This window comes from Pistacia vera, unplaced genomic scaffold (genome assembly GCF_008641045.1).
Source record: "Pistacia vera cultivar Batoury unplaced genomic scaffold, PisVer_v2 Contig672, whole genome shotgun sequence".
Taxonomy (NCBI): domain Eukaryota; kingdom Viridiplantae; phylum Streptophyta; class Magnoliopsida; order Sapindales; family Anacardiaceae; genus Pistacia; species Pistacia vera.
Window position 1 is genome coordinate 3508 of NW_022196526.1, and position 27169 is coordinate 30676.

At 38.5% G+C, this 27169-nt stretch overlaps 1 protein-coding gene and 1 pseudogene across 1 annotated transcript; both read right to left on the reverse strand.

Moving 5' to 3' along the window:
* Window positions 1-1148: 1148 nt before the first annotated feature.
* On the reverse strand, window positions 1149-4064 carry LOC116112999 (annotated as a pseudogene).
* A 7717-nt stretch (window positions 4065-11781) lies between these two features.
* On the reverse strand, window positions 11782-12276 carry LOC116112982 (uncharacterized mitochondrial protein AtMg00810-like). The gene has a single exon (XM_031399107.1). The coding sequence runs from the start codon at window positions 12274-12276 to the stop codon at window positions 11782-11784; it is 495 nt and encodes a 164-aa protein (XP_031254967.1).
* Window positions 12277-27169: the final 14893 nt, after the last annotated feature.

Here is a 27169-nt window from a genome sequence, read left to right on the forward strand (position 1 = left end):
AAACAATAATATGAATAAATGTAAATATAAATTGAATTGAAGAGAATTTGAGAATTTGAGTAGAGAGATTGAGAGATCGAGAGATCGAGAGTTGAGTTGTGAAGAAAATTGAGGTTTGGGAGGTTATTTATACTTGAGGTTTGGGGTGGAAAGTGTTAAAAAAAAAAAAAAAAACAACTTTCCCCCCATCATGACGATTGGCTGCTCAACGGTCAAATCAAGTTTTTTTTTTTTTTTTTAAATATCATTTTAGCCCCTATTATGTCTATTTCATAAAAACTAGACGGTTTTTTTATATTTGTAGGGGGTTTTGAAAAAAGGGAGAAGGGTTTGGGCCCCGCCATGGGACGTTGGAGGAGGGCCCAACCCAAAGACTGATCCCTCCTCCTTTGGGCCAGTCCGGGTTTGGGCCCAGGCCTTATAAGACTGATCTTGAGTCTAGGTTTTTAGGTGGGTTAATTGGGCTCGGACCCAAATTCTCACCTCTAATGCTCGTTTCATGGTTTTCAAAGAAACACAATTCAATGGCTATTTTTACCACCACTACAAGAAAAACTCTGATTCTTGATAATTATTAACTATCAAGAAGGGGGTTCTTTGACAAGTTTTGAACTGTCAAGGAAGCCTCTATCACAAAAGAGCCTTGATAATTTCCGAACTGTCATGAATCTCTTAACATATTCTTGACAGGTTTTGAACTTTCAAAGATTTGATTTTGTTTTTTGAATTTTAACCAAATTCTTATCAGTCTTAAAACTGTCAAAATTGTTTTTCGTAAATTTTTTTTGGGTAAATTTTTTTGGTTTATTTTCCTTACTATTACCAATTAAATTATGGAATAGTGCAACACAATTATTCATAATATTTATCTTTCTAACAACAATTATCACAAATAAATTAATTTATTGAATGTTACATATATTATTGTTACTCTTAAAAAACAAAATTGAACATTAATATAAGTTTTAAAATATTGCAAATAAAAAACTATAAAAGCTGAAAAGTAGATAAATTCCGTATATATATATAAATAAACCCATGGCATTAGTGCATCAATAATTAAAAGTTTGATACATATTTTTTGCCCTCATTGACTTCTGACATCACTGAAATATCAATAATTAAAAAAAGTTTGATACGTACATTACCCATTCTCCTCTAACTTCATTGACCTTCGCATTTGTGTATATTTCTTTTCCCATGAAATATAAAAGATTACAAGTAGATAAATTCAGTATATATACATGAACTACTAAAAATGCATGCAAATAAAAACATATAGAATGAAATTGATCAACAAACTACTCTTCATGAGCACACATCTCAGCTACAGAATTCATCACAAAATAAATAAATCCCTTCATCTCTGCATCTTAACTTCAGCTACTACTCTTCGACTCAATAAAAGTTCCATACAAAGGAGTAAAAGTGACAGCCCTTAACAACATAACTCATCTCAGCTCCCCAGTAAAGCAAAATAGAAAATAGCAACAACCAGCTACACTTCATTAGTAGTAACTACCAAAACAAATCATCTAATATTTAATATCTGACTATAGTCTAGTAGCAAAACCATCAACATTGCTAGTAGAGACTTGTTGAATATCCGCAAAAAGTTAACAGATAATAGACGACAAAGTGATTCGAGGGCAACATGCAGTAATACATCACCATGGTTAAAATCAGATGCAATTTCAGAATTCAGTCCAGCTAGACGAAAGGCAATAGTGTTGGCAAAATTACGTTATCCTGAATTCAATTGTGGAAGTAGTTTACCTTCTCAATAGGAACTTCATGTCGCTTGCACCATGCAACTGTGATCCTAGGGTCGAGGTAATTGTTCTTGGTTGTGCCCAACGCCACAGTTTTTAAATCCGCTTTGGTCTTCATATCTAGTTCCATTTTTTCAATCTTCGCATTGGTTTGAACTATCTTCCTCTCTATCCTGTTTATTAAATCATAAACAATAATTTAATATCACAAGAAAATGCATTAAGAGCCCAAAAAAATGGTTGCCAGTTATATTATGATTTAGGGGTCAGGTTCCTCTTTCGCTTTCCATCAGAATCCTTCAATGGGGGCTTCCCTTTTCTAGCCCTGTCCAAATCAATTTTCAGGTCCTTCAGAACACCAGCAAAATTACAGTCAGTTCCACCACTGCAAGTTCTGAGAGGAACCAATGAAGTTTCAAAAAGCATGTTCATAAGGGGCTTGACTTGGCAGCATCAAGCACCAACCCAACACAAAGAATACAATAGATCCCTATTTTTCATCAGAAAATTTATCAACAGGCAACCAAAAACTAAATATTTTCCACCAACGATATTTCTCAACCATGAGAGCTCTAAATTTCTCATTGATCTAGGAGTGGTCATTAGCTCTTCTATTTTCTCGGTCAACCTTGTCATCTGTGCACCATGTGTTTTGGAAACAGTCCGCTGATGATTACAAATAATTGCAACCTACAGCCAGGAAAAAGCCATATTTATTGACGCCATAATGGTTACTCATGACAGGCATCATCAGCATTTGCCAAGTAATTCTTTTTTAGTACCCGTCTTTACCCCTTTGTTTGCACTGTTATAAACAACAATCTTTTCCGCAGCATCACCTTCTTTAGTTCCCCTACTCAACTGTGAAAAGGCAAAACAATATTCAGAAGGAATTATATCATAGCAGGAAATTGAACAAGAAAATCCTATAAAGATCAAGCTAGATAGAAATACTAAACAATCTGTCAAATCATGAAATGATAAAAAAAAGGTTCGATGACGTGGTTAAGTGCCAAGCAAAACATAAGGCCTAACGTCTAATGGCTTTTAATGCTATTACTTATTCACAAAAATATTGAAAATTTTCATAACAAAATTATATGCCCACAGTAATCATGTTTGCAATAACTGTCTTTCCCACACATTAACTCGGTAAAACCATTGAATCTAGTCAATGATCACAAAGAAATTCCAGTCTCCAGATGACAACTTACCATATAATCCAATGTGATCAAGGGCATATACGGAAAAACTTTGTGCTGTCAGGCCAGGCATGTGTCTTCAGATGAGCATTCGGTTTAGCTGTATCCAGTCCGTCGAAAAGATCATCATTTCGCTTCTTTCCTGGAAAAAAAGAAAAACAACGCATAAGCCAATAATAAAATAAAAAATATAAACATGTGTAACCAAGTGATGGCAAATTTTTTTTTTGGCTTTACTCACCAGTTTGAAACTGCCCAATTGCCTTGTACACAGGAAGCTCAACTTCGACTGTGTTTACAGTTGAATTGAATCTTACCAGGAAGTCAAACTGATCGATCAAACAGGAATACACTATTAACACTCTAGCTAGAAGCCTAGAACAGGTACCGATTGCTCTCAATCATTCAGCTCATACTTTCCCAATCTTGTATTTATAAAATAAAATTCACTAATGTTTAATCTTGTGAGACATGAGCACCATACCTTTAATTTTGCCGGGATACACTCTACTCCCCACTTTCAAGTGTACAGCAAACAACAATTCAACTTCATCATCATCCTGCAAAAGTCAACCAAAAAAAGAAAGAACCTTGATAACCTCCTTATAACAGTGCAAATGAGAAAGTGTCTGACTAACAGCTATCAGAATTTGGGCAGCAAAAATGCAGAAGAGATATGCAAGCACCACATATAGAACTGTGGCACATGTTCTAAGAACGCTCAAAGAAAAAAAAAAAAAAAAGCAGCCAAAAATTAGAAAAGCACAAGGTATCCAACGCTTCAGACAGTAGATAAATACGCATTCGATCCCAAATTAACAATGACAAAAAGAATTGAATATAACTTAAAGTAATCCAAAAGCACAGAAACAAAACAAGGTTAAAATAGTTCAGCTTTTATCTAGTTGAAACGAACCAATATGTAAATAGAACTCAATTTGGAAAGCTCGTTGCAGAGTAAAAAGGCACAGAAGGAATAATGAATGAATCATCATAAAACTTGGTGCTGCTCATAACATCTTTACACCAGGAAAAAGACCAAACTCTACACCAAATCAACACACACAACATCCCCAAGTACGAAACCCATGTTTATTCAAATTCATCAAATAACTAACATGCACAAATAAATAACAAAAACAAACCTGTAAAATGCGTGAGAACGAAGAAGATTGGAGAAGGATTTTTGGTGAGAACGAAGAATCGAAGAGAGAATGAAAAGAGGAAAATAATTTGGGGTAGAGAGAAGGAAAAGTTTAAAGGGAAAATGATTTCGGGCAGGAGAGAATGAAAGTTTAAGGATTTTTATTTTATGATATATAAACCTTTGCGATAATGAAAAATGGGTGGAAAACTTTTCCCTTAGCGAAATTTTGAATTTTTTTTTTTTTTTTTAACTTAATCCTTGATAGTTAGCTATAGATTATCTAGTATCGAGACTACAATTATCAAGAATAAAATTAGTAAATTTTATTGTTTACCAAATTCTTAACAATTAATAACAATCAACAAAAATATAAAAAAATATTTCAAATTATTGACAAATAAAAAAATATAAAGAATTTGTCAAAAATTAAAATTATAGACAGTTTTGAGAACAATAAAGAAAATATGTCAAATTATTCTGTTAATGATGAAGTTTTTTCTAGTAGTGCACAAAAGCCAAATATGTGTCAACAACAAGTTTTTGTGCACAACTTCATATTCATTGTGATAATAGAAGTGCTATTAATTTGTCTAAAAATCTTGTACATCATTTTAGAACAAAAAATAGAGAAATTAGACATCATTTCCTACGTGATCATGTTAGAAAGGGTGATATTGTGCTTGAATTTGTTAATACTGATTACCAATTGACTGATATTTTCATTTAGCCTCTAGCTAAAGAAATATTCTATACTATTCGGAGAGAGCTTGGAATGATTGATGCGAACCAGGTACGATTCATCATCCTATGATTGTTTATAATGTGAAATTGATAGATATTATATGTTTTGTGTGTATATTGAGTATATGTTTGAGTTGATTGTGATAACATGCTTTATATACTGATTGTGTGATTGTCTTCGCATAAATCAAAGTGCAATAACTCTTACATAACCCTATTAGTGATGTGATCCATCAAATTGCAAAGATAAAAGGATTGGGATTATGAGTTGGGTACTTAAAATCTGATTTTGCAACAATCCGTATAGAGAAATCTATACGTGCTTCTCCAAAGGAGACCAATAAGGTACATTAGATAATAGACTTAAAAATCACCAAGTGGTATGCCTTTTCTCATGAAGATATGAGAACCTAGAATTGAAATCATGTGTAACAATCATTTGTAACTTGACATATGTGAAACATATCTTTATGAATTCTTGCATGAATTGTTTTGTGTTTATGACTGATAAAAAAAAAAAAAAAAAAAACTCAAGTTGATAAAATCTTGTGGTTACCATCAATTTGATATAATTTCTCATACATGAAAATTCTCCAAGTGATTGAAGTATCTAGAACATGTTTGTTTGATTATATTTTGATCGATGTGCATTAGAGTCAAAATCTTTAAACTTATTCCAGTTGGAACAATCATACCCCATAGTCATTCCTTGTCATTTGAGCGTTCAAGTATTTGCATGGCTTGTAACTACCATTAGTTTAGGTTTAAAAACCTAAGCACAACCATACCACTTTCGTGTACGACCGTGTAGAATCAAGTTGACCTAACCCTAAACATTCAAAGTTTTTAGAACAATCGTGCTAAATGAACCACACGACCGTGCTGCGTGATTTCTATAAATATAACTGTTCATTTTCTTTGGAACATGACGTTCCAAGTTAGTTTCGTCTCAAAAAAATCTCTCAAATCCTTTCCAAATCAATCCAAACCTTAGTTCTTTCCTCCTAAACCCTCAAATACATCAAGGAAAGATGAGAACCAAGAACATGGCAAGAGGTGATCGTTTACCAAGATCAAGAGACCTCCAAGGACCATATGGAGTTACATTCAAGATTCCAGTTCAAAATAAGGTGTTCAATACAATCGAGAAAAGAGGTATGAATCTTGGCAGCACTTTTGATTGGGCTATTCTTCGTGCAGTAGGACTGGAAGAAAAATTGATAGAACTTATTGATAACTTGAAATGGAGAAAGTTGATATGTCTTAGGTTGCCATGGTATAGGCGTTTGATCAATGAGTTTTACATTAGTCTAGAAGTTGTTGAATCAGAAACGGAAGAATATCCTGCTTATACAATGCTTTTTATCACTTCTGAAGAATTAGTAGAATGGTTAGAATGTGATTGTGACGGGATTTTGGATCCTCCAAGAGGATGGAGTTCTGAAATTGCTTGGCACTCAGTTGGAGGAACAGGACTTATGATCCTCATGGGTCAAAATCTACCAAGTTGAGTAATCCAGAGATGAGATTACTGTATAGATATATTACTTACTCTCTATATGCTCGAAGAAGGTCAAATGGTCAAATTACGACCAAGGATACGCTGTTAATGGAAGCGATATACAACGGAGCAACCGTAAATACAATAATCTTGCTGATAAGGAAACTTGAGGAAATTAAAAGGGACTCGGGAGAGATCCCCATGGGCATGCTAATTACTTTCTTCTGCAACGAGCTGAATCTGCCATTGACTAATTTGGATGAAGAATAGAAGATAAATTTTGATGACTCAAACTTGTTTTCACATAATGCTTTACAAAGAATGGGAATGATTCGTGCAACGAAAAATGGGCAGTGGGAATTGATTCCTACCGGAGGTTAACAAAGAAATGCAGATGCAACTGAATCATCAAGTGAGGAACCAGTTGACTCTCGAAAAAGGATGAGAGTGCAGGTCGGATCAAGCTCAATGCCTTCACGTTTGGTTGATGAGACAGTGGACAGAATTGTATTGCACGATGCAAAATTTGAAAGGCTAAACAAGGATGTGACGGACAAGTTCCTACTTCTATCCAATCAAATTTTTGAAGTCTCTAACAACCTTCATGTCCTTCAAGCCTATATACCATCTCAACCTCCTCAACCTTAGCCAAATAAATTCCATATCTGTCTTTGTCTCATCCAAGTGTCAGGTTTTGTTTTTTTTGTTTTTGTTTTTGGTTCTCTTTATACACATGGGAAACAATTGTGTCTTTTGAAAACTTGAACTTATTGTTAATACTTAGTTTTTGTTCTCATGACATTTATATTGAAATGTTTGTGATTTTTGTGCTTATTGGTATGTAATGCATTTCTTTTCATCACTCTTATCTGTCATTAGGATTATGTTGATATCTTTTTTCTTAATGACAAAAAGTGGGAGAGATAATGCATATTGAGTTTGATTGTGTGAGATATTGAAATATCTTTTGAAATGAATATGTTCTTTTTGATTGTGTGAGATATTGAAATATCCATTGAAATGAATATGTTTTTCTTCTTTGATCTTAAAAAAGGAGGAGATTGTTGAGCCCTTGTGTGTTTTGATGTGCAAAAACTAATCAAAGAGTTGATTGATCTAACAAACATGCTTAGGCATGACAAAGAGTCAAAACCAAAACAAAATGTAATTTTCCCTTTTGGAACGACCTTGCAGGATAAAGGAATGACTATTCCTTTGTATTAAATTTGCCTAGATGCACGTTTCTCTTAGCACAACAACATTATGTGTGATCGTGCGTGCTTCTGTCCAAAATGGAGCCAAGTCGCTCACACCAACATGACCAAAGCAGCACGCCCGTTCCATCTAAGTTCCATCTAAGTCAAAAGTCAAAGTTCTCAAAACCCAAACTCTTAGTGCCTTTGACGAATCATGGAAGACAAGCCTTCAATATCAAGTTGAAGATTCAAATTTCAAAAGCGGAATGACCATTCTCCGTGCTGGAATGACCGTTCACAACTTAAAGATCATTTTTGGCTAAAAGTCATCATTCCAGGTTGCCATTCATGCTATTGGAATTTTATGGATTTTAAGGAACCAATGGTTAGACCATTCCTCTTGGTAGAATGACCATTCGCGGTGACGGTACGACCGTTCCTTGTTGTGGAACGACCATACCAAAAATCCTAAAGCTGTATGAATTGATTGTTGGTGTCAAGAATAACCGTTCACGATAATGGAATGATCGTTCCCCTATGTCTGCAAGCTTTTCAGACATGCATTAAATGCAGCAATGACTCTTTGCAACCAAAGGAGAAGTCAAGCTTAAATAGATCACTTCAATGCTTAGAAAATGAGAGAGTATTTTAGAGATTTAAGTCATATCAAACATTCTCACATAATCCCTTGATCTCAAAATCCAAATCCAAGCATCACTCTCTTGTACCCATTTGCAAACCTTTGACAGTATTGTCCTTATTGTGTGTTCAAGCCTAAGTTAAGAGACAACCTTTCTCACACTTTTTATCAAATACTTTGTAGGCAAAATCCTGTAAATCTAGAGGTGAAATCTTGTCAAACTATTGCAAAGGTGAATCTTGTGAAAATTAACTAGTGTAAAGACGAAATCCGATTCTAGTGAAACTTCAAGAAGGTTGCCTCGAAGAAGTGGATGTAGAAGGGAAGTGGATAGAGCTCCAACCATTATAAATCTATGAGCATTTCTTATCTCTCAACTCATTTATTACTCATCTCATACTTACTTGAAGCATCATTCTCATACTCATATTTATTGCTCACATTCTTATATACATCTCTTTCATTTATTGCTTATTACTAATTACCCATATTGTTTGAATCACTTTCATTCATTGTTTATCATTTGTTTAACATCATACATATTTATTGCATATATTTTTTTGTGTTAGGTGTCTATAACTTGCTTGGGTTGGTGATAGTTTTATTTTCGCAAATATTCCTAAAGTATCCCATTCACACTCCCCCTCCCCCTGCCCGCCTTTCTCGAACTATTTTGCCATATAGGGTTTGATAATCACCAATATCATAAACAACCTTTTTAACTTCATCCGAAGTCACTGGGCGAGTCATATGGTCACACAAATGCTATGGGACTTTCTTGATAAACAAATCCTCTAATTCATCCATAGGGACCACCTGGGGAGCCGACCCAAGCATATTTCGAAAGTAGGATAGAAAAACATTCCCCAACTCCCCACTCTCAACCAGCTCTTCTAAATCCGAAAGAATGTGATCCACTCTTCTCGAGTTATGGTAAGATTGTAGATATTTACAGAAAAAAGACGAGTTTTGATCCCCCACACTTAGCCACTAAATTTTAGACTTTTGTTTCTAGAATCTCTCATCATCTAAAAGAGCTTCTCTGAAAGCTGCATAAAAAGGTTCCTCACACTCTATGAGCTCAAAGTTATGCAAATCCATATCTAAAGCCCTTTGAATTTGCTCCACCTCCTTGCCAAAACAGAAACTTTCTGATTGAGATTCCATTGCTTGCGATTAAAAGCCTAAAAACAAAGTTTGAGGGTCTTAAGCTTTTTGACAACTAAGAACATGGGAACACCATCATTGTCCATAGACCAAATCCTCTACACTAAGGGTTAGAATTCCTTTTTGTAAGCCAAATAATTAAAAAAATTGAAGGGTTTTGGTTTCATCATACCAAACATGGGGAAAGATGTGACCGAAGGGTTTAGGGTTTAGGGCCATCCACCAAACCCACAAGAAAGGCATCAAACCCCATCCCCAGAACACTCCAAAACGGCCACTACAACCACCTAGATCTCCCAACCCCAACCCAACTCATGGGTAAGTCCCATTCTTCCACAGTTTTGTGAACTCTGTCAACAGAACTCATGAGAGAGAAGTGGTTTAGGAGAGATTGAGAGTGACAGTTATTGGGCGTGGGCGCTGGTTTAGGAGAAATGGTTTAGTGATGGGTGATGGCTATATGAGAGAGAAATGGTTTTAGGGTTTTTCAGTTTTTTTTTTTTAAAGTAAAATACGGGTAAATCTGGTATGGGTGATTATTATAGACACCCGTACCTACCCGTTTTACCTATGGACCCGCAAGTACAGGTCAAAGTTTGCTAGGTCTAACAATGCATGACTTGGTCAATCATCCCACACATTGTAGACAGCCGGCTTCCAACCAAAACAAATCCTACAGCCACGAGTCCCTTGCTCCACATTAGAGACCCACCACCAATTTCCAAAAACACGGCCAAAAATTTATCCACATTCTAACGAGCCACCCTAACTTGGGTTTGCTGCAAACAATTGGCTTGGACCTCAACCCTAGGAATTTTCGGCGAAACATTATCCCTATCGTCAAAGACAGAACACCGCCTCCACTTTTTTGTCAAAAGAAGTAACATTTTATATATCAAAGCAATGAGTGCAAAATATTATTAATGAGATATTTATTCACAAGCAACCTTATATTGCAATCCATTAATAAGTTGTAATACCCCATATTTTTTTGTATGGAATTTTATTAAATTTTATTTTGTGATTTTGGGGGGGTAAACTGTAAGAATTTGAAAGTTTTGGGGAGTATAATGTAAGTGGGGGCAAAATTGAAATTTTCTAGATATTTTGATGAATAGTGACCATTCAAAGATTGCTTGAGTTCTCTCCTCTTGTATATTATTTTACTCTTGGGCAATCAATGCATAGTGACAGTGGTACAATAGCTTTTAAATATCAACTAATTTCTTCAACCTCTTCCCCAGCTTTGAGCACCAGTTGAAGCCTTTCATTTCTTTTACAACTGTTAAACATCATCTGGCATCTTAGGAACCCATTTCTTAAAGAGGCAAGTCTCTTAATCTATTATTTTAAAGTTGTTATGATTCTTGTTTCTAAATCAACTACTAGATTCATTATAGATCAATATCGAGCCAAGAAATCACGCACAATATGCCTACATTTGGAAGTAAATTAAATGTTGAGATTGTGATTTCACCACTTCTGAAGAAATGGCTAGTAAGTTTTACGTTGCAATGAATGGTCGATGTGTTATTTTTTGGGTTAATTTCAAAAACCATCCATAGGTTTTTGAAAAGTATCAGCTAGAATAAGAATTTGAATCTATTATCCAAAACCACCTGTATGGATAATTTTATTGTCAAGTACCTCTATATCCATGATAAATTAATAAAAATAACATATATACCCTTAGTCGATTTGAAGTGATAGTTGTAAATTTGAAGAATTGTATTTTCAATTCATTGATTTATCACTAAGGAGTTACACCCTTTATATAGGGAGTATACAATCTCCTAAATCTCCTAATTATGTCAATTGTAGATTACACAACATTTTGTCTGACATAATTAGGACATTACATAATCTCTAGAATATTTTGAGATCATATACTTGACATAACTAAAAGATTACATAATATTTACCTGATTACAAAAGATTTACACAATATTATGAAAATCTTAACACCCCCCCTCAAGTTAGTGCATAGATGTCACACATGCCCAACTTGTCCAACACTTGTGAGAAAATACGTTTGGAGACAGCCTTGGTAAGAATATCGGCCAATTGATCCACTAATCGAATCTTGGGCAGTTCAATAATATTTTCATCCAGTTTTTCTTTGATAAAAAATCTATCTACTTCAATGTGCTTTATACGATCATGTTGAACTGGATTGTGAGCAATGTCACATGCTGCTTTATTGTCACAATATAACTGGATTGGTTGATAACCCAAATCTTGTAGTAGAAATCTTAGCCACAAAGCTTCACAAATCCCAAGTGTCATTACCCTAAATTTTGCTTGAGCGCTTGAGCGTGCCACAACATTCTGTTTCTTACTTCTCCACGTGACTAGATTACCTCCTACAAAAGTGAAATAACCAGAAGTAGATCATATGTCATCCACTGCTCCAACCTAGTCAGCATCAGTATATGCATGCACATTTTGGTAGTCCTTATTTTTTAAAAATAAGATTCCCTTTCCAGGAGCATGTTTTAGATATCTCAGGATATGCATAACTGTGTTCATATGCTGCTCTCCAGGATTATGCATGAACTGACTGACTATACTTAATGCATAAGCAAGATCTGGCCTAGTGTGAGACAAGTACATCAATCTTCCCACAAGTCTCTGGTATCTCCCTTTGTCATTTGGTACTTGATCAATCTCGACTCCTAATTTCAAGACTTCTTCTATTGGTGTATCAACTAGTTGACATGCTGACATACCATTTTCTTGTAGCACATCCAAGGCATACTTTCTTTGTGATAGAAAGATACCTCTGTTAGACCGAGACACTTCAATTCTCAGAAAACATTTCAAAGAACCTAGGTCTTTGATCTCGAATTCTTCTAATAAGTACTTTTGCAGAGTCTTCCTTTCTTCTAGGTCATTTCTTGTAACTACCATATCTTCCACATATACAATAAGTGCAGGGATCTTTCCTCGTTGATTTTTAAGGAATAGTGTGTGATCTAAATTGCTCTGATGGTAGCCAAAAAACATCATAGCTTTGGTAAACCTCCCAAACCATGCCGTTGGAGATTGTTTTAACCCATACAGTGACTTTTTTAACTTACATACCTTTTGGCTATGTTTCCCTAGTAAAATACACCCTGGTGGAGGATCCATATAGATTTCTTTAGACAATTCTCTATGTAGGAAAGCATTTTTCACATCGAACTACTATAATGGCCAATCCAGGTTTGCAGCCAAAGATAACAAGACACGTACTGTGTTGATTTTGGTTACGGGTGCAAATGTCTCTGTATAGTCTATCCCATGAGTTTGAGTGTACCCTTTTGCTACTAGTCTTGCTTTAAATCATTCAATCATACTATTAGCTTTATACTTCATAGTGTAAACCCATCGACATCCAACGGTCTTCTTTCCTGGTGGACGATCAACAAGTTCCCAAGTCTTATTCTTCTGTAATGATTTCATCTCTTCATTCATAGTAGCTTTCCATTTTTGATCAAATAAGGCTTCCTAAACACTGTTAGGAATAGATATAATAGATAATTGATTCACAAATGACAAATTTGATTCTGATAGACGATTGTTAGACACATAATGACTCATGGGATATTTGGCCTTACTAGATGGCCCAGGTTTGTATGTCGGTTTAGGAATCCCTCTAGTACTCCTTGGTGGTAACTATTTCCCAATTGGTCTAGGCTCTATTGTTTCAGACTCTATTGGTGTAGACTCTAAATCAAGAATATTTGTAGTGAATGATGGTTGTGATATACCAAGAATGAGAGATTCAGACTAAGATGAAGTTTCTTTGGATGGAGATACCACATCGACATTTTCATCCACTTCATCTTCTTATTGATCAATGGGTCTAGTTTCTGACTCATAGTCTCCCACATCTTGAACAACATAGCCAAGAGTCTAAATTTCTTCCGAATAATACTCCCCCTGAAGCTCAGACTCGGAAGAAAAATACATCAACTCGTCATGGAACACAATATCCATGGTTACAAATAGTTGTTGAGTTGGAGGATGGTAACAGCGATAACCGTTTTGATGAACACCATACCCAACGAAAACAAATTTCAATGCTCGAGGAGACAACTTGTTGCATTGATGTTTATGGAAGTGTACAAAAGCAACACAACCAAAAACTCGAGGTGGTAAGTTTGCAACTGTTGGAGCATTCACTGTTTTACCAAGAGCTTGAAATGGAGTTTGGAACTCGATTGAGCTAGAAGGTATTCGATTGATTATGTAGGCAGTAGAAGTGAGTGCTTCTCCCCAAAAAGACAATGGCATGTGATCTTCTATTAAGGAAGCATGAACAACCTCTAATAAATGCCGATTTTTGCGCTCAGCAACACCATTTTGTTGAGGTGTGTTGAGGCAAGTAGTTTGATGAATAATACCATTTGCCATCAAGTACTGCTGAAGGTCTGTACTTTGATATTCTCCTCCATTGTCACTTCGTAGAACCTGAACTTGAGCATTATACTGTGTACGAACCATTTGGTGAAATCTTTGAAATACCACATTGACCTCCCCTTTAGATTTCATCAAACAAACCCAAGTCATCCTTGTACAGTCATCAATGAAAGTAACAAACCACTGTGATCCACTTAAAGTATTAACTTGGGAGGGCCCCCAGACATCAGAGTGAATAAGCATAAAGGGATTTGAAATTTTATTCAATTTTATTGGATAAGAAACTTGATTACTCTTTGAAAGTTCACAAACATCACAGCGGAAACAACTAACCTCACTTTGCTTAAAAAAACTTGGAAACAATTTCTTCAAGTAACCAAATGAAACATGTCCAAGACGTCGATGCCATAACCAGATGGAGGATTTTTGCCTGTCTTCTTTCGAGCCACTGACTGTAAAAGCTTGTTGTACTATGGCAAAAATTTTTTTTCTCTATATCCAAGTAATACAGCTTCCCTCATCTAATACCACAACCAATCGTTTGTTTTGTCTGAATGCTCTTAAACACACAAAAGTTAGGCCAAAAAATCACCACACAAGATAAAGTTTTGGTTATTTGTGAGATTGACAATAAGTTGTAATTTAGGGAAAGAACAACTAGAACTGAATCTAAGTTTAAAGTATTTTGGAAGGTTACTGATCCTTCTCCAATGACTTGAGTGGACTCACCATTGGCAGTAGGTAAAAATTTTTTTAAGGATGGTTTTAAGTGTGAAATATGCATAGAATCAAATGTCATGTGATCGGTAGCACCAGAATCAATTATCCATACACTATTAGAAACATATGTACACATATGTAAAGACTTACCATCATTTCCAATAGTTTCTACAAATGATGAGCACTGATCAACATCTTCTTTCTTTTCCATAATAGTAGCAATAGAGTTTTTCTTGGAATTCTTCTTCCTTTGATCACGACTATGATCCCATTAGTCTAGATATCCAACTAGTTCAAAACATTGGTTCTTGGTATGACCAGATTTTTTGTAGTGGGTGCACTTCTTGTTTGTGTTGTTTGATTTGCTGGATTTTGCATGCTGACTTCTATTTTGGGCTACCATTGCTGAAGTCTCAATATTTCCTGATTCTCCCTTCAAGGTAGTTTGACGGACTACCTCTCATCGGACTTCTAAGTAACTCTCTTCCAAATTTGGAACTGGATTTTTTCGTAGAATTTCTCCACGAATTTGTTCAAACTCTCCATCCAAACCAGCAAGAAAAATGTGAACTTCCAATTGCTCGACAGATTTTTGATATGCTATTATGTCATCAGGATGCTTCATAATCACTGTATTTTAGTGGTTTAATTCCTAGAATATTTCTGCCAATTCTCCATAATAGACAGAGAGTGGCCTTCCATTTTGTTTAGTAGTAAAGGATTTCTGATGCAAGGAGAAGACAAGTAACTCATCGCTTCCATCATAGAAAGCTTTGGATAGAGCACTCCAGATTTCGCGAGCAGTGGATAAGCGTAGATAACGCTTCTTAATTTCAAGAGACATGGACATCAACAATGTAACAACTGTTGTAAACTAGTAAAATGCTTGTATAACAATAATAGAAAATGGGCCCAAAACTTTTCTTTTTATTATATGTAATAAGTCTTTTATACACAAAGAGTATTATTTTACAAAATGCCATTTAAAAGACAAAAACAAGGGAAATAGTGTAGCTATTGCTCCTCGCTTGCTGACACCCCTCCGACTGCATCATCACCTAGAGCCTGCATCAACAAAGGAAAATGACGGGGTGAGCACAAAATAATGCTCAGTAAGTAAACCCTCTATTTGTCTATCCCCGTAACTATTTTTTGTAATTCCTTCCTCACACTTTCTTTCTATGGTTTTCTACTAACGTTATGGCCTCATCTTACCGGAGGTACGGTCGGATGGTGTTCACACAACACCATCTCACTCTTCATGACTGTCGGGTGGAGTTCACACAGCATCAACCCGCTCTTAGTGACTACCGAGTGAGGATCACAAAGCATCTACCCAGTTTTCATAACTATCGGGTGGAGACCACAAAGCACCTACCCGTTTCTCATGACTTTTGGGTGACAATCACAAAGCATCAACCTGTTTCTAATAACTATCAGGTGACGATCACAAAGCATCAACCTGTTTCTACTAAATATCGGGTGACGATCACAAAGCATCAACCCGTTTCTACTAAATATCGGGTGACGATCACAAAGCATCAACCCGTTTCTACTAAATATCGGGTGACGATCACAAAGCATCAACCCGTTTCTAATGACTTTCTCTACTCTAGCACTTCTCATTCTCTCTACCCGTAGAGTAGTTGCATTCAGAAAGTTCTCTACTCATAAAGCAAGTGCATACACAAAGTTTCTACTCTTCTTAAGTCACTTCTCAATGCACAAATAATGCATATGGATGGTTCATCTCCACTAATGCACTTATGAAATACCAACATGCAATGTTGCAAGAATTAAGGTTCACTACTCATACTCAAACCTCTACTAGGCATTTCATCAAACAACTCAAGTGCGTAACAAGACTCTACTATAACAATAATTCTATGTCTTTCTCTAACCATCCAAAATGGGAGAAAACTCCCTCACATAGCCATAAATCCTGTCATAGAATAACACTTCTAAAAAGGATTTCTCAATATCCTTCAATTCCATCTCAAACTACATTCCCAACCCACATCTCACTTCTCATAATCAAAGTGTATGAACAACCATAAAGCAATAATTATCTCCATTTAAATCTTAATAACATAGCATATCACATGTATATACATACACACATAATTGCAATTAACTCTCTATTCAAGAAAGTTCTCAAATCTCTACTTGGGTTGGGGTTTACTTACCTTGTGATGGAGAGATCTCACTAGCTCTTCCTTTCTCTTGGTTTGCTTGATTTTTCTCTACCTTTTAAACAATTACACAATTCAACCAAGAGACCTCAATATTCAAATATACATAAAATCTCACAAAACTTCACATCCAAAGCAAGAATCCTTACCTTAGGATGCCTTAGATTGATCTTCTACCCCAAATCACTCCAAAAGCCCTCTAAAAATCCTTGAACAATTGGAAGAGAAATTGAGAGGAAGTAAAAAGGAGAGTGGTGGTGGAGAAGAAGAATGAAGGGTTTTGCAATGACTTAATTCCTTTTAATACAATTTATGCACAAGCATTCCCATTTTGCCCTTACTCTTCCTTAGGAATTCCATCTATACCCTTTGATTCATTACAAACACATCCCCATATTAACATATTCTCCAAGCAAAATCCTTACATTTTACTCCCCACTTTTCTTACTAATTAGGAGTAGAATGGTCAAATTGCCCTTAGCGAAGAAAATATCTAAAACTTAACCAACATTTTGGTCGGCCCATCGCTGCGGCGAAAAAGCTTCTGTCGCCATGGCGAAACTGTCCAGCAGCTTCCCTGACTTCAACACCTCTTCGCCCCGACGAAGCCTGGAACACTAAACTTCTTCTATTTTCAACCAATTTCAAGGCAAGTATTCAACATACCACTCAATCAAAGGCCAACCAAACAAATAATGCTAATAAACCGACTCAAATAAGAACGAAAGGAGAAACATTAGCTACGTACCTCAAGTGGGGCGTTACAAACAACCATCATTTGACTTTCTGGTTTTCAGGATACCATTTTTCATACCCCTCATCAGATTCTTTTGGTGGTGGTTTCTTTCCACGAATATAGGAAAGTTTTTCTCTCTTCGCAATATGCATTTCCATAAGTTGAGACCACACATCGTAGTTTGATTCAGTAAGAGTAATTCCTGCACTGAAAGCTCTATCGGGTTGAATAATAATGGGTTTTGATCCTGATGATTCAGACATTGTTAACCCTTTTTTTTTCTTGGACTTTGACTTGACTTTTTCCTTTTTTTTTAAATATTATTTAAGAATAATAAAAAAAAAGAAAAAAAAGGAAAAAAAAAAGTTAAAAACAAACTCTCGGACAAACACAACGGGCAAGTCACGGTGGCATAGCAACAGCCGATCAGAGTCGTTGGAAATAGATCGAAGTTGATGTCAATAGGTCGGCAACATTAGCAACAGTTGAAGATGGTGGCGACAGTGGTTGAGACAGTAGCAAATCGGCGACAAGACGACAACAATTTGGTAGTTTCTCGACGACAAGCTTCAACGTCCATCTAGGTTTTTTTTTTTTCTTTCTGTTGACCTGGTTTCTTCCTTTCTTGGCTCAACGATGGCGGTGTGGTGGTGTTTCTTGGTGATTGAAGTTGTTTGGATGATGATGTGGATTTGCGACAGATTTGTTGAAGATGGCTGGAGTTGTTAATTTGTTTTGGATTGATTTTTTTTTTTTTTTGGTGTTTTGCAGCAGCTAGTTAGTGGCTGGGTTAGTATTTTCAGAATTTGGATTGCTGCGGTTTCTCCTTTTCAGATTGACAATGGCGGATGGAAGGATTTCTCACCAGTTAATTTCCTGGTGGTTGCTCTAGAATGAGCAATTTTTTTGATCAAAGAGTGGCTCTGATACCATGTAAATTTGAAGAATTGTATTTTCAATTCATTGATTTATCACTAAGGAGTTACACCCTTTATATAGGGAGCATACGATCTCCCAAATCTCCTAATTATGTCAATTGCAGATTACACAATATTTTGTCTGACATAATTAGGAGATTACATAATCTCTAGAATATTCTGGGATAGTATACCTGACATAACTAAAAGATTACATAATATTTACCTGATTACAAAAGACTTACACAATATTATGAAAATCTTAACAATAGTTGTATGGATTTGACTATTATATACATATTTGTTTTGAGATTTTGGCTTATGAAAAGGCCAAAAATGTTAAATTTCTTTTCCCCCTTAATCTCTTCTATTACTACATTATCGAGTTACAAGTGAGAGGGTAAAAAATGAATATCAAATTTTGGCTGTTAATTTAACAAATTTCTCTTTATATTCGAAGCTCACTCTTTAGATGAGAAAGATTTTTGTACTTCTTATTGTGTTAATTCAATCAGCCAATAAGGGTATATGCATCACAATTTTTATACATGAATTCACTTCTTTGTCCTTTTCCCTCCCCTTTAATTAGCAAATTAATATGCTTTTAAAATTAGCTATTTTTGTTCTTTTTCTTTTCTTTTCCTGTTCCACCTCTTTGTTGGTTACCTGCCTACTCAATACACCTAATCAGTATATATCTGGGATTATTATCCACTGCTTGATGATGTAAAAACCTTCAAATGCAGTACTTCTGCTTTTAGTTTTCATATATTCTGCCTTTTGTTTCAACTTTCTGGATTCCTGCATAGTTACCCTAGTGTAGACGTAAAAATCTACCTGTACGGAAGAAGGGACTGATCTCGTGAGGTTGAGGCCATTAGCGATCTACTATACCTACACATGTAGAGAAACAAATGTGAAACAACGGAAAACACCGGGGTGGTGTTTGTCGTAGGCACTCTGACACTCAAGTCAGCAAGGCTGAAAGAGGCTGATTTAGTGAGGGCTAGGGAGTAGAGAGGTTACCAGAAGTCTAGTCGGGGACTGTGACTATGGCTGTAATGTGAAGTTCTCAAGCGGGAACTCCGGGGTCTGAAGGTGTAATGTAATCTACCATGTGAGAGGGCTGGCCTTTATTTAAATAGTGATTATCTGGTCTCCTAATCCTAGTAGGATTGGGAGTTCTCATAGTAATTCGTTTCCTCCAGGGATATACTGGTAGGATTGGGAGTTCTCATAGTAATTCGTTTCCTCCAGGGATATATCCTTTGGCCCCATTATCCTGGTATGAAAAGGAGTCCAAGTATGACTCTGACACGGACCTTGGAAGAGTTGGGATGGTAGTGTTCTACTTTATCAATGTTCAAGTAGGAATGTGATCCGTAGGTGACCGTGGGCTCTGAATTCGATCATAGGTCCAGGAAGTGTACTGGGATTAGGAAGCTTGTGTCTAGACGGTTCAGATCGACTGTACCTCATATCAAACGGGCCTTATCCAGGGAGTTCCGGCTTGGGTCGCACCGGGATTGGGCCTGGGCTTTTCCTCATTGTCAGACGCGTTATCCTATTTGGGTCGAGGACTTTTTTTGGCCCTAACAGTTTGCCCCCCGCTCTCTGAGTTAAGCTTTTGCTTAAGTTAGAGAATAGGAATAATCGAACGAGGCATATTTGGTCGCCCTTCTCGAACGACCGATTACTGGCGCAACTGATCAATCGGATGTAGATAACGTGTTGTTCAAGAGTCACTCGATGTCCTTGGCTGAGTCGAATTATGAAAATAGCTCAAGAGGGTGTAGCCGATCGGTGTGCGGGGTCGAGCGGACTGAGTTCAAGGCAAAACATCTAGTGTACATGTATCCGCTTGGTGTGTCTGACCAAGTGAAGAAATGGACAAGCTACCTATCACAGATGCCTTCGATCGGTATGCCAGGTCGAGTGAGTTAGCAAGTCACTAACTGAAGGTGCGTTCACTTGATGTGTTAGGCCAAATGAGGGGATGACATCGACTCGACTAGCTTGTTTGACTGCATGAAGGGTACTCAGGTGATCCCTCGAGGCTATCCTTACTAGGTTCCTTTAGGTCGAATGAGTTACATTGGGCCCAATGTTCGTGTGGAGGCTCAGGCTGAGCAGTCTGATCCAAGGCAAGGGTTGTGCGAAGGTTAACCCTTAGGTGTCCACTCGTCTACTATGAAAGACCGAGTAGATGGGACCTCTCTTGCCTCGCTCGTCTCGAGGTAGAAAGTGGGGTAGACTATTCCAAGCTAGTTGCCCCAACTGGGAGGATCTCTTGGGCGTGGGTAGCACAAAAGTGTGTCGGCTTCGTGGCGGGAGTCAGTGTGTTGCTATGTGTTGGCTCGGTCGGGTATGAAGGACGATTCAACGGGGGATTTCGTACAGTGTTACGGTCTTCTAGGTGGCATGGATCTCTGCCACGTGTACGGTGGTGATTTGTTCTTCGCTTTAGGGCAGGAAAAATGAAAAGTATCTATGTCCTTGGGCTAATTACGGGCTGCCACGTGTCTGCCTCTGTCAGATTTCTCCCATAAAAATGAGGAAGCGGACTGTTCGTCTCCCACTTTCGCGTACTCATCTTTTTCCTTCAGTTTTTTGCGTTTTTTCCTTTCCTTTTCTGCTTTCTTCGTTTCTAGTTTCCTTTAGCAATGGTGGTTCCCTTTTACGGATTCCATACTCATTCACGGTAAATACTGTCCTCTTGTGCTGATTTTTTGGGAGATTGGGTGTGATTTCGTGAAGTTTTGAGGGATTTTGTCTAGGTTTTGAAGGTGTTGGAGTTTTGATTTTTAGAATAGGTGTGAATATTTGGATTTTTGGTGAGTTTTTGACGATTTGCCTAATTTTTTGGTACTTTTGGGTTTATGGACGGAGTATAGAAGATGAAATCGGATTACATAATACCTCGATTCGGCCCGGTCGGTCTGCCTGACTGAATTGAGTGAAAAGGTTTGATCTAGGTTGAAACAGCTTCAAGTAGGGTAGGTAGGTCACCCGGTCAACCCAACAGAGTAGTCAAGGGATCATGCTAATAGTTAAGTTGAACAAGTGGTCGGTCGTCCAGACCAAACGGGAGGTTATATAGTTGTCCACTGGTTTGGAGTATTCAGTTAGTGACCTAGGGCGAATGAAGTCATTAGAAAGGGGTCTAGGCTTTGAACTTAGGTCGGTCACTTGGGGCGAACAGGGAAAAGTAGTTACAAAATTTGGGTGCCTGGTCGATCGGTTGTGAGGGTCGATCAGAGGTCTAACTTTGGGTTGGGAGAAGTTTAGGAGAATAGGGCAAATTGTGTTAACTGGGATAGGTCAATCGGCGGTTAAGGACGAGCAATCATGAAGAAGTCTTCTTAGAGTGTAGCTCGGTAGGTGGTGAAGGTCAAACAGTGATTCCAGGTTTTGAGAAGTCAAGGTTGTGGGCTTGGATAGGCTGGTCAGCGGTGCAGGACGAGTGGTGATCCAACGCTTAGGATTTGGGTAGTTAAGGTTATGGAATTGAGTCAGTCGGTCAGTCGGTCGGTCTGTCGGTCAGGTAGGGTGAATAGGTTGAAATATTGGAGTCTGAGTAGAGTAGTTCGAGTGAGGCTAGAGCGGATGTTGGGAATGAGTACGAAAATGCCCCAACCATGGTGATAATGCCTGAAGGGGGCGTTCCGATGGGTATACCGACTATGAATGTAGCTGTCCCAGGGATGAGTGCTGCTAATCCAAGTAGTTTGGGCAGGCAAGAGGGGAGTGGGGAAGACTCCAAAGGAGTTGGTAGCCCATCCTCGTCTAGTAGTGGCTCTAAGGACGATCCGAGTCAACAGGGCAGTGGGATTCTGAGTAGGGATTATCCGCCCGTGCTTAAAGATAATGACCTGTGGCGGATCCAGACAATGTTTCACATTCCAGATTCGGTCAAGATCAAGGTGTCACGGCCGTACAAATGGGTCGATTGGGAAGCAAAAGGCTAGGTGAGTGCTTACGAGAAGTGGTTTCACGACAGGCTGAGGTTTCCCATTCCTTGCCTCGTCTGGGAGGTGCTCAACCACTTCATGATTGCCCCATCTCAGATCATGCTAAACGGTTGGAGGTTGCTGATGGCACTGGAGGACCTTTGTGTGCAAAACCAGGTGATGTTTGGGCTGCATGAGCTACTGTATTTATATTTCCTAAAGGAAAATGACAAGGAGAAGGATCGATATCTGATCAACCTCAAGCATGATCGGTCTCACCTGGTGACCGACCTTCGTTCAAGTGACAAGACCTGAAATGATCGGTACTTCTTTGTGAGGGGTGAGGCGGTCTTTGGGGAGAGAGGCCAAGGCGATATTCCAAGCACTTGGCGAGCCACTGGTGAGAAACCTTGTCTTCTTTTTTATTTTGATTACTAAATCTTATTGTGTTTTTTCTTTGTAGATCTTGAGTTCAATCGGGCCAGGCAAAACAGAGACGGCTTGGACGTGCAGGCTTAGAAAGTGCTAGCCATTCCCAAGGCGTAGAGGGATTAGCGAGTGGTTTTGGGGGAGGCCAATCTCAGGATCAACCATCTCTGGGCTGGATTAAAGGCCATTCAGCGAGGTATCCCTTCCTTTCGTTGAAGTAGACTTGGGATGTGCTTCTAACTTGCTACTGCAATCATACCACTTATGGTAAGTCCAGGCTGAATCCACTAACCGTTGGAGAGTTTGCACTTGTAGAAAAATTGATGAAAAAGCTTATCGTCCCTAGTGCGAGCGAGTCTATCGCTAGACGTTAGGAAAAGAGGAAGAGAGAGTCTTCAGCTAGAGAAGATAGAAGAGCGAAAGATGTTGTGGCGACTCCACCGAGCCGTCAGCTCGTAGCCAGAGCCGGGTCATCCCAGAAAATGGTCCTGGATGAAGAGACTGAGATGATCACCTTCACGATTCTGGCTTCTGCGTCGACCTATTCTGACGCGGCTTTCATGAGCAAATTGGTTGAGTCCTTCCTGTTCTCGGTGGACGAGACCCGTTTGAACCAGATGGGCGCGATCGTGACTGCTGACTGGGGGGTATCCCGTGCTTTCTAGGTAGGACATGAGTTTTTATTTTATTGTGCTGATGAAATCATTTTTTTGTGCAAGCATTCACGAGCAGTCTACATCTAAGGAAGTCGGTAGTGGCGCAGGAGAAGAAGATACAGGATGTGTCCAAGGTGAACACCAGTTTGCGCCAGAGAGAGGTGGCAGCCTAGAAGGCCGAGCAAGAGAGCCAGTAGCTTCTAAAGGAGGTCGAGGGTGAGTTGGAGAGGCTGAGGAGAGAGTTGGCTGAGAAGACTACAGAGGTTGAGTCCCTCAAGGAGTAGTGCCTAACCATTGCAGATGATGCCATTATCAAGGCTTGGGGAGAGCTCATGCTCGAGTACAAGGCCGGGAACACCTCTCACTAGAACCCAGATGAGGACATCCAGCTCATGCAGGAGATGTTGGAGGAGGGAGTTGGGCATACAGAGGAGCATATTGATGAGTAGGTGCTTGATTTTGCTAGCCAGTCGGACCATCGGTTACTAGAGATGTGAGCGACCAGACTGTAGGGACAAGTGCTGGTGCTGGTGATAGGGTGACCGAGTTGGAGATAGGGGAGACGACTTGCACCGACAACACTTAGCTTTATTTTTGCTTTGCTCATGTATTTTGGGGCCTGCGATGACCTTTCTTGGCATGTGTGCCTTTCATTGTATTCTAAACTGAGCCGCTTGAGGCTATTTATATATTGTACTTGTTGTTCTCTTTTTAATGCTTTCCTTATGGGTGAATGAGTTGTTGATTGCTTCTTTGTTCGTAGATACACTAGGGGTTGAACTCTTGTGCTTGTGTTGTGATTTTGGTGCGGCCCAGTGGCAGAGTCATGTAGACTTTTTGTTGGGTTGAGTCGATCACTTATCGATTTTGAGGTGTAAGAACCCGTCACTCGGTCTGGCTGACTGAATGCGTAGCTTCATGAACCAGGCAGGGTCGATCGAAGGTGTAGATCCATGAATCGGGCAGGGCCATTCGGAGGTGTAAATTCGTGGATCGGGCAGGTGATAATCCGTGAATTATACAGTTTTCATTAGACCTTTTTGTCGGATTTCAGGTACTTTCTAGTGTATTTTGACCTAAATTGTTGCTTAATTCTTTACTTTTCGTGTTTCAGGTTAAAATGGACATTTTGAGCAAATAAGGACAAAATTGGATATTTTTGACTCAGAAATTAGCGGATCTCAGAAGATAGGAGAGTTCCGGAGCAGGATAAAGCACGATGAAGCCTGTTCCCAAGGGAGAGCACCGAGAATCGAAGAATCAAACGAAGAAGCAAGCAGAGTGGCAGTTCTGTAATTTCAGAACTTTTCAAGAAGCTTTGCCCCGGCAAAGGAATTGTCTTCGCCGTTCCCAAGGGAGAGCACCGAGAATCGAAGAATCAAACGAAGAAGCAAGCAGAGTGGCAGTTCTATAATTTCAGAACTTTTCAAGAAGTTTCGCCCCGACGAAGGAATTGTCTTCGCCGCGGCGAAGTAAGCCAGGGACGAGCGTGTCTGCTTCATTCTTCGCCGCAGCGAAGAATTCTTCTTCGCCGCGGCGACAGTCATTATTTTCAGTTTTGTTAAACGCACAGTTTCGTTTTGTGCGTGTTTTAGCTGGGTTATTTGGACAAAGTATAAAAGAAAACTTAGCCTTTTGCCCAGGGGTCTTCGTCTATTTAGGGTTAGCTACTTTTACATTTTTCTTAGCAAAACTTTGAGCGATTTGGTTTGTTAAAGGGAGAAGATTCGACTCTGACTAAAGGATTCATCTTTTGGGGAGATTTCTTATCTTTTATCTCAGTTTCATTATGCTGAACTTGATTATTTCCGTTTTTCATTTTTGTATTACTGATTTAGCTATGAACTAATCTATTTTGGGTTAGGGTTTTGATAGTAGTTTGGATTTTTAATGGGTTAAGTGTTTGATTGTTTTATTTTCATATGAATATGCTTTGGTTGTGTGTTTACTCTAATTTTTAATGCTATATGTGATGAACATGATGAGATTGAGAAATGAATCATGTTAGGCTTCTTGGGTAATCACCATTATAGTATTGGATGCTAGAGATAGATTCAAGAATTAATGAAATCATTATAGGATTCTTTTGCTTAATGAGTTTGGAATTGTTAATCTTCAATTTGTTGGGTGCGGAAGGTTAATAAGGATGAGTAGGAAAACATAGCCCAAGAGGGTATGTTTGACACCTTAGTGAGTTCGATTTACAACCATTGCGTATGAATGTGAATGTAGTGTAATTTTTAGGTTTAACCCATAAAAATCCAAATGAAGTCAAAACCCTACCCGTTTTACTTGAATTGATTATCCGTGTTTTCATATTGTTTTCTTAATTAAGTTTTAATCTTAGTTTAAAATTCATTGTTATTTTTTTAATTAGAATTTGCTCCCACCAATCCAAAGAATTCGATTGCTTCAACTTGATAACATTAGGAAACTCAGTGCTTTGCTAACAATCCTCGTGGGAACAATACTCTACTCATCATTTTATTACTTTGTGCGACTAGTGCACTTGCTATTTTTGCATGTTGTAGACATGCATCAGCAGGGCCGATCCGAAGGTGTAAATCCGTGAATTGGGTAGGGTCGATCCGAAGGTGCAAATCCGTGGATCGGGCAGGGTCGATTCGAAGGTGTAAATTCGTAGATCGGGAAGGGGCGATCCGAAGGTTTAAATCCCTAAATTGAGTAGGGTCGATCCGAAGGTGTAAATTCGGATCGAACAAGGTCGATCCGAAGGTGTAAATCAGTGGATCGACCAAGGTCGATCCGAAGGTGTAAATTCGTGGATCGAGCAAGGTCGATCCAAAGGTGTAAATCCATGGATCGAGCATGGTCAATGCGAATGTGTAAATCCGTGGATCAGGCAAGGCTGATCCGAAGGTGTAAATCTGTGGATCGAGCAAGGTCGATCCGAAGGTGTAAATCCGTGAATCAAGTAGGGTCGATCCGAAAGTGTAAATCCGTGGATCGGGCAAAGTCGATTCGAAGGTGTAAAAGTCATTTGATTGATCAAGGTCGATCCAAAGATGTAAATTTCTAAATAATACTTCATTAAATTCGGGCCATAAGGCCGACTATTTATGGGGAGATGGATAGGCCCACTCACCCCTTTTAAATAAAACAAAAAGAAAAAACAAACATGTAGATGAATGAGTTCACCTAAAAGTAGTAGCGTTTGAGGTGGACTGCATTCCTACTGTTGATGATGTCTTTGCCTTCAGGAGTCTGGAGTCGGTAGGCACCCTTCCCCGCTTCTTTGGTGATCTTATAGGGACCTTCCCAATGGGGCTGAGTTTGCCAGAGTTGATCTCCTTAGTATTTTGAAAGACCTTGCAGAGGACCTAGTTGCCTGTTTTGAAAGTTATGATCCTATCGTTGCGTTTGTAGTGCCAAGCAGCCTGTTGCTGATAGACTGCATTGTGGATGCTCACCCGCTCATGTAGCTCATCGACGGTGTCTAAGGTCTGGCAGAGGTTCTGGTTGTTGGTTTCCTCGTCTGCCCATTGGAGTCTTATGGACGGAACTGATATTTCGGCCGGGATGACTGCTTCAGAACTGTATGTGAGGGAGAAGGGAGTCTCACCCGTTGATGAGCGAGCTGTAGTTCGATAGGATCAAAAGACTCCGGATAGCTCATCTGCCCATGCACCCTTCGCTTTCTGCAATTGTTTTTTTAAGGTTTGCATAATGGTTTTATTCGATGACTCGGCCTGGCCTTTGGACTGAGGGTTGCCGGGGGTAGAGAAGCTTAGCTTGATTCTCTACATTTTGCAGAAATCCCTAAAGCTTGAACTGATAA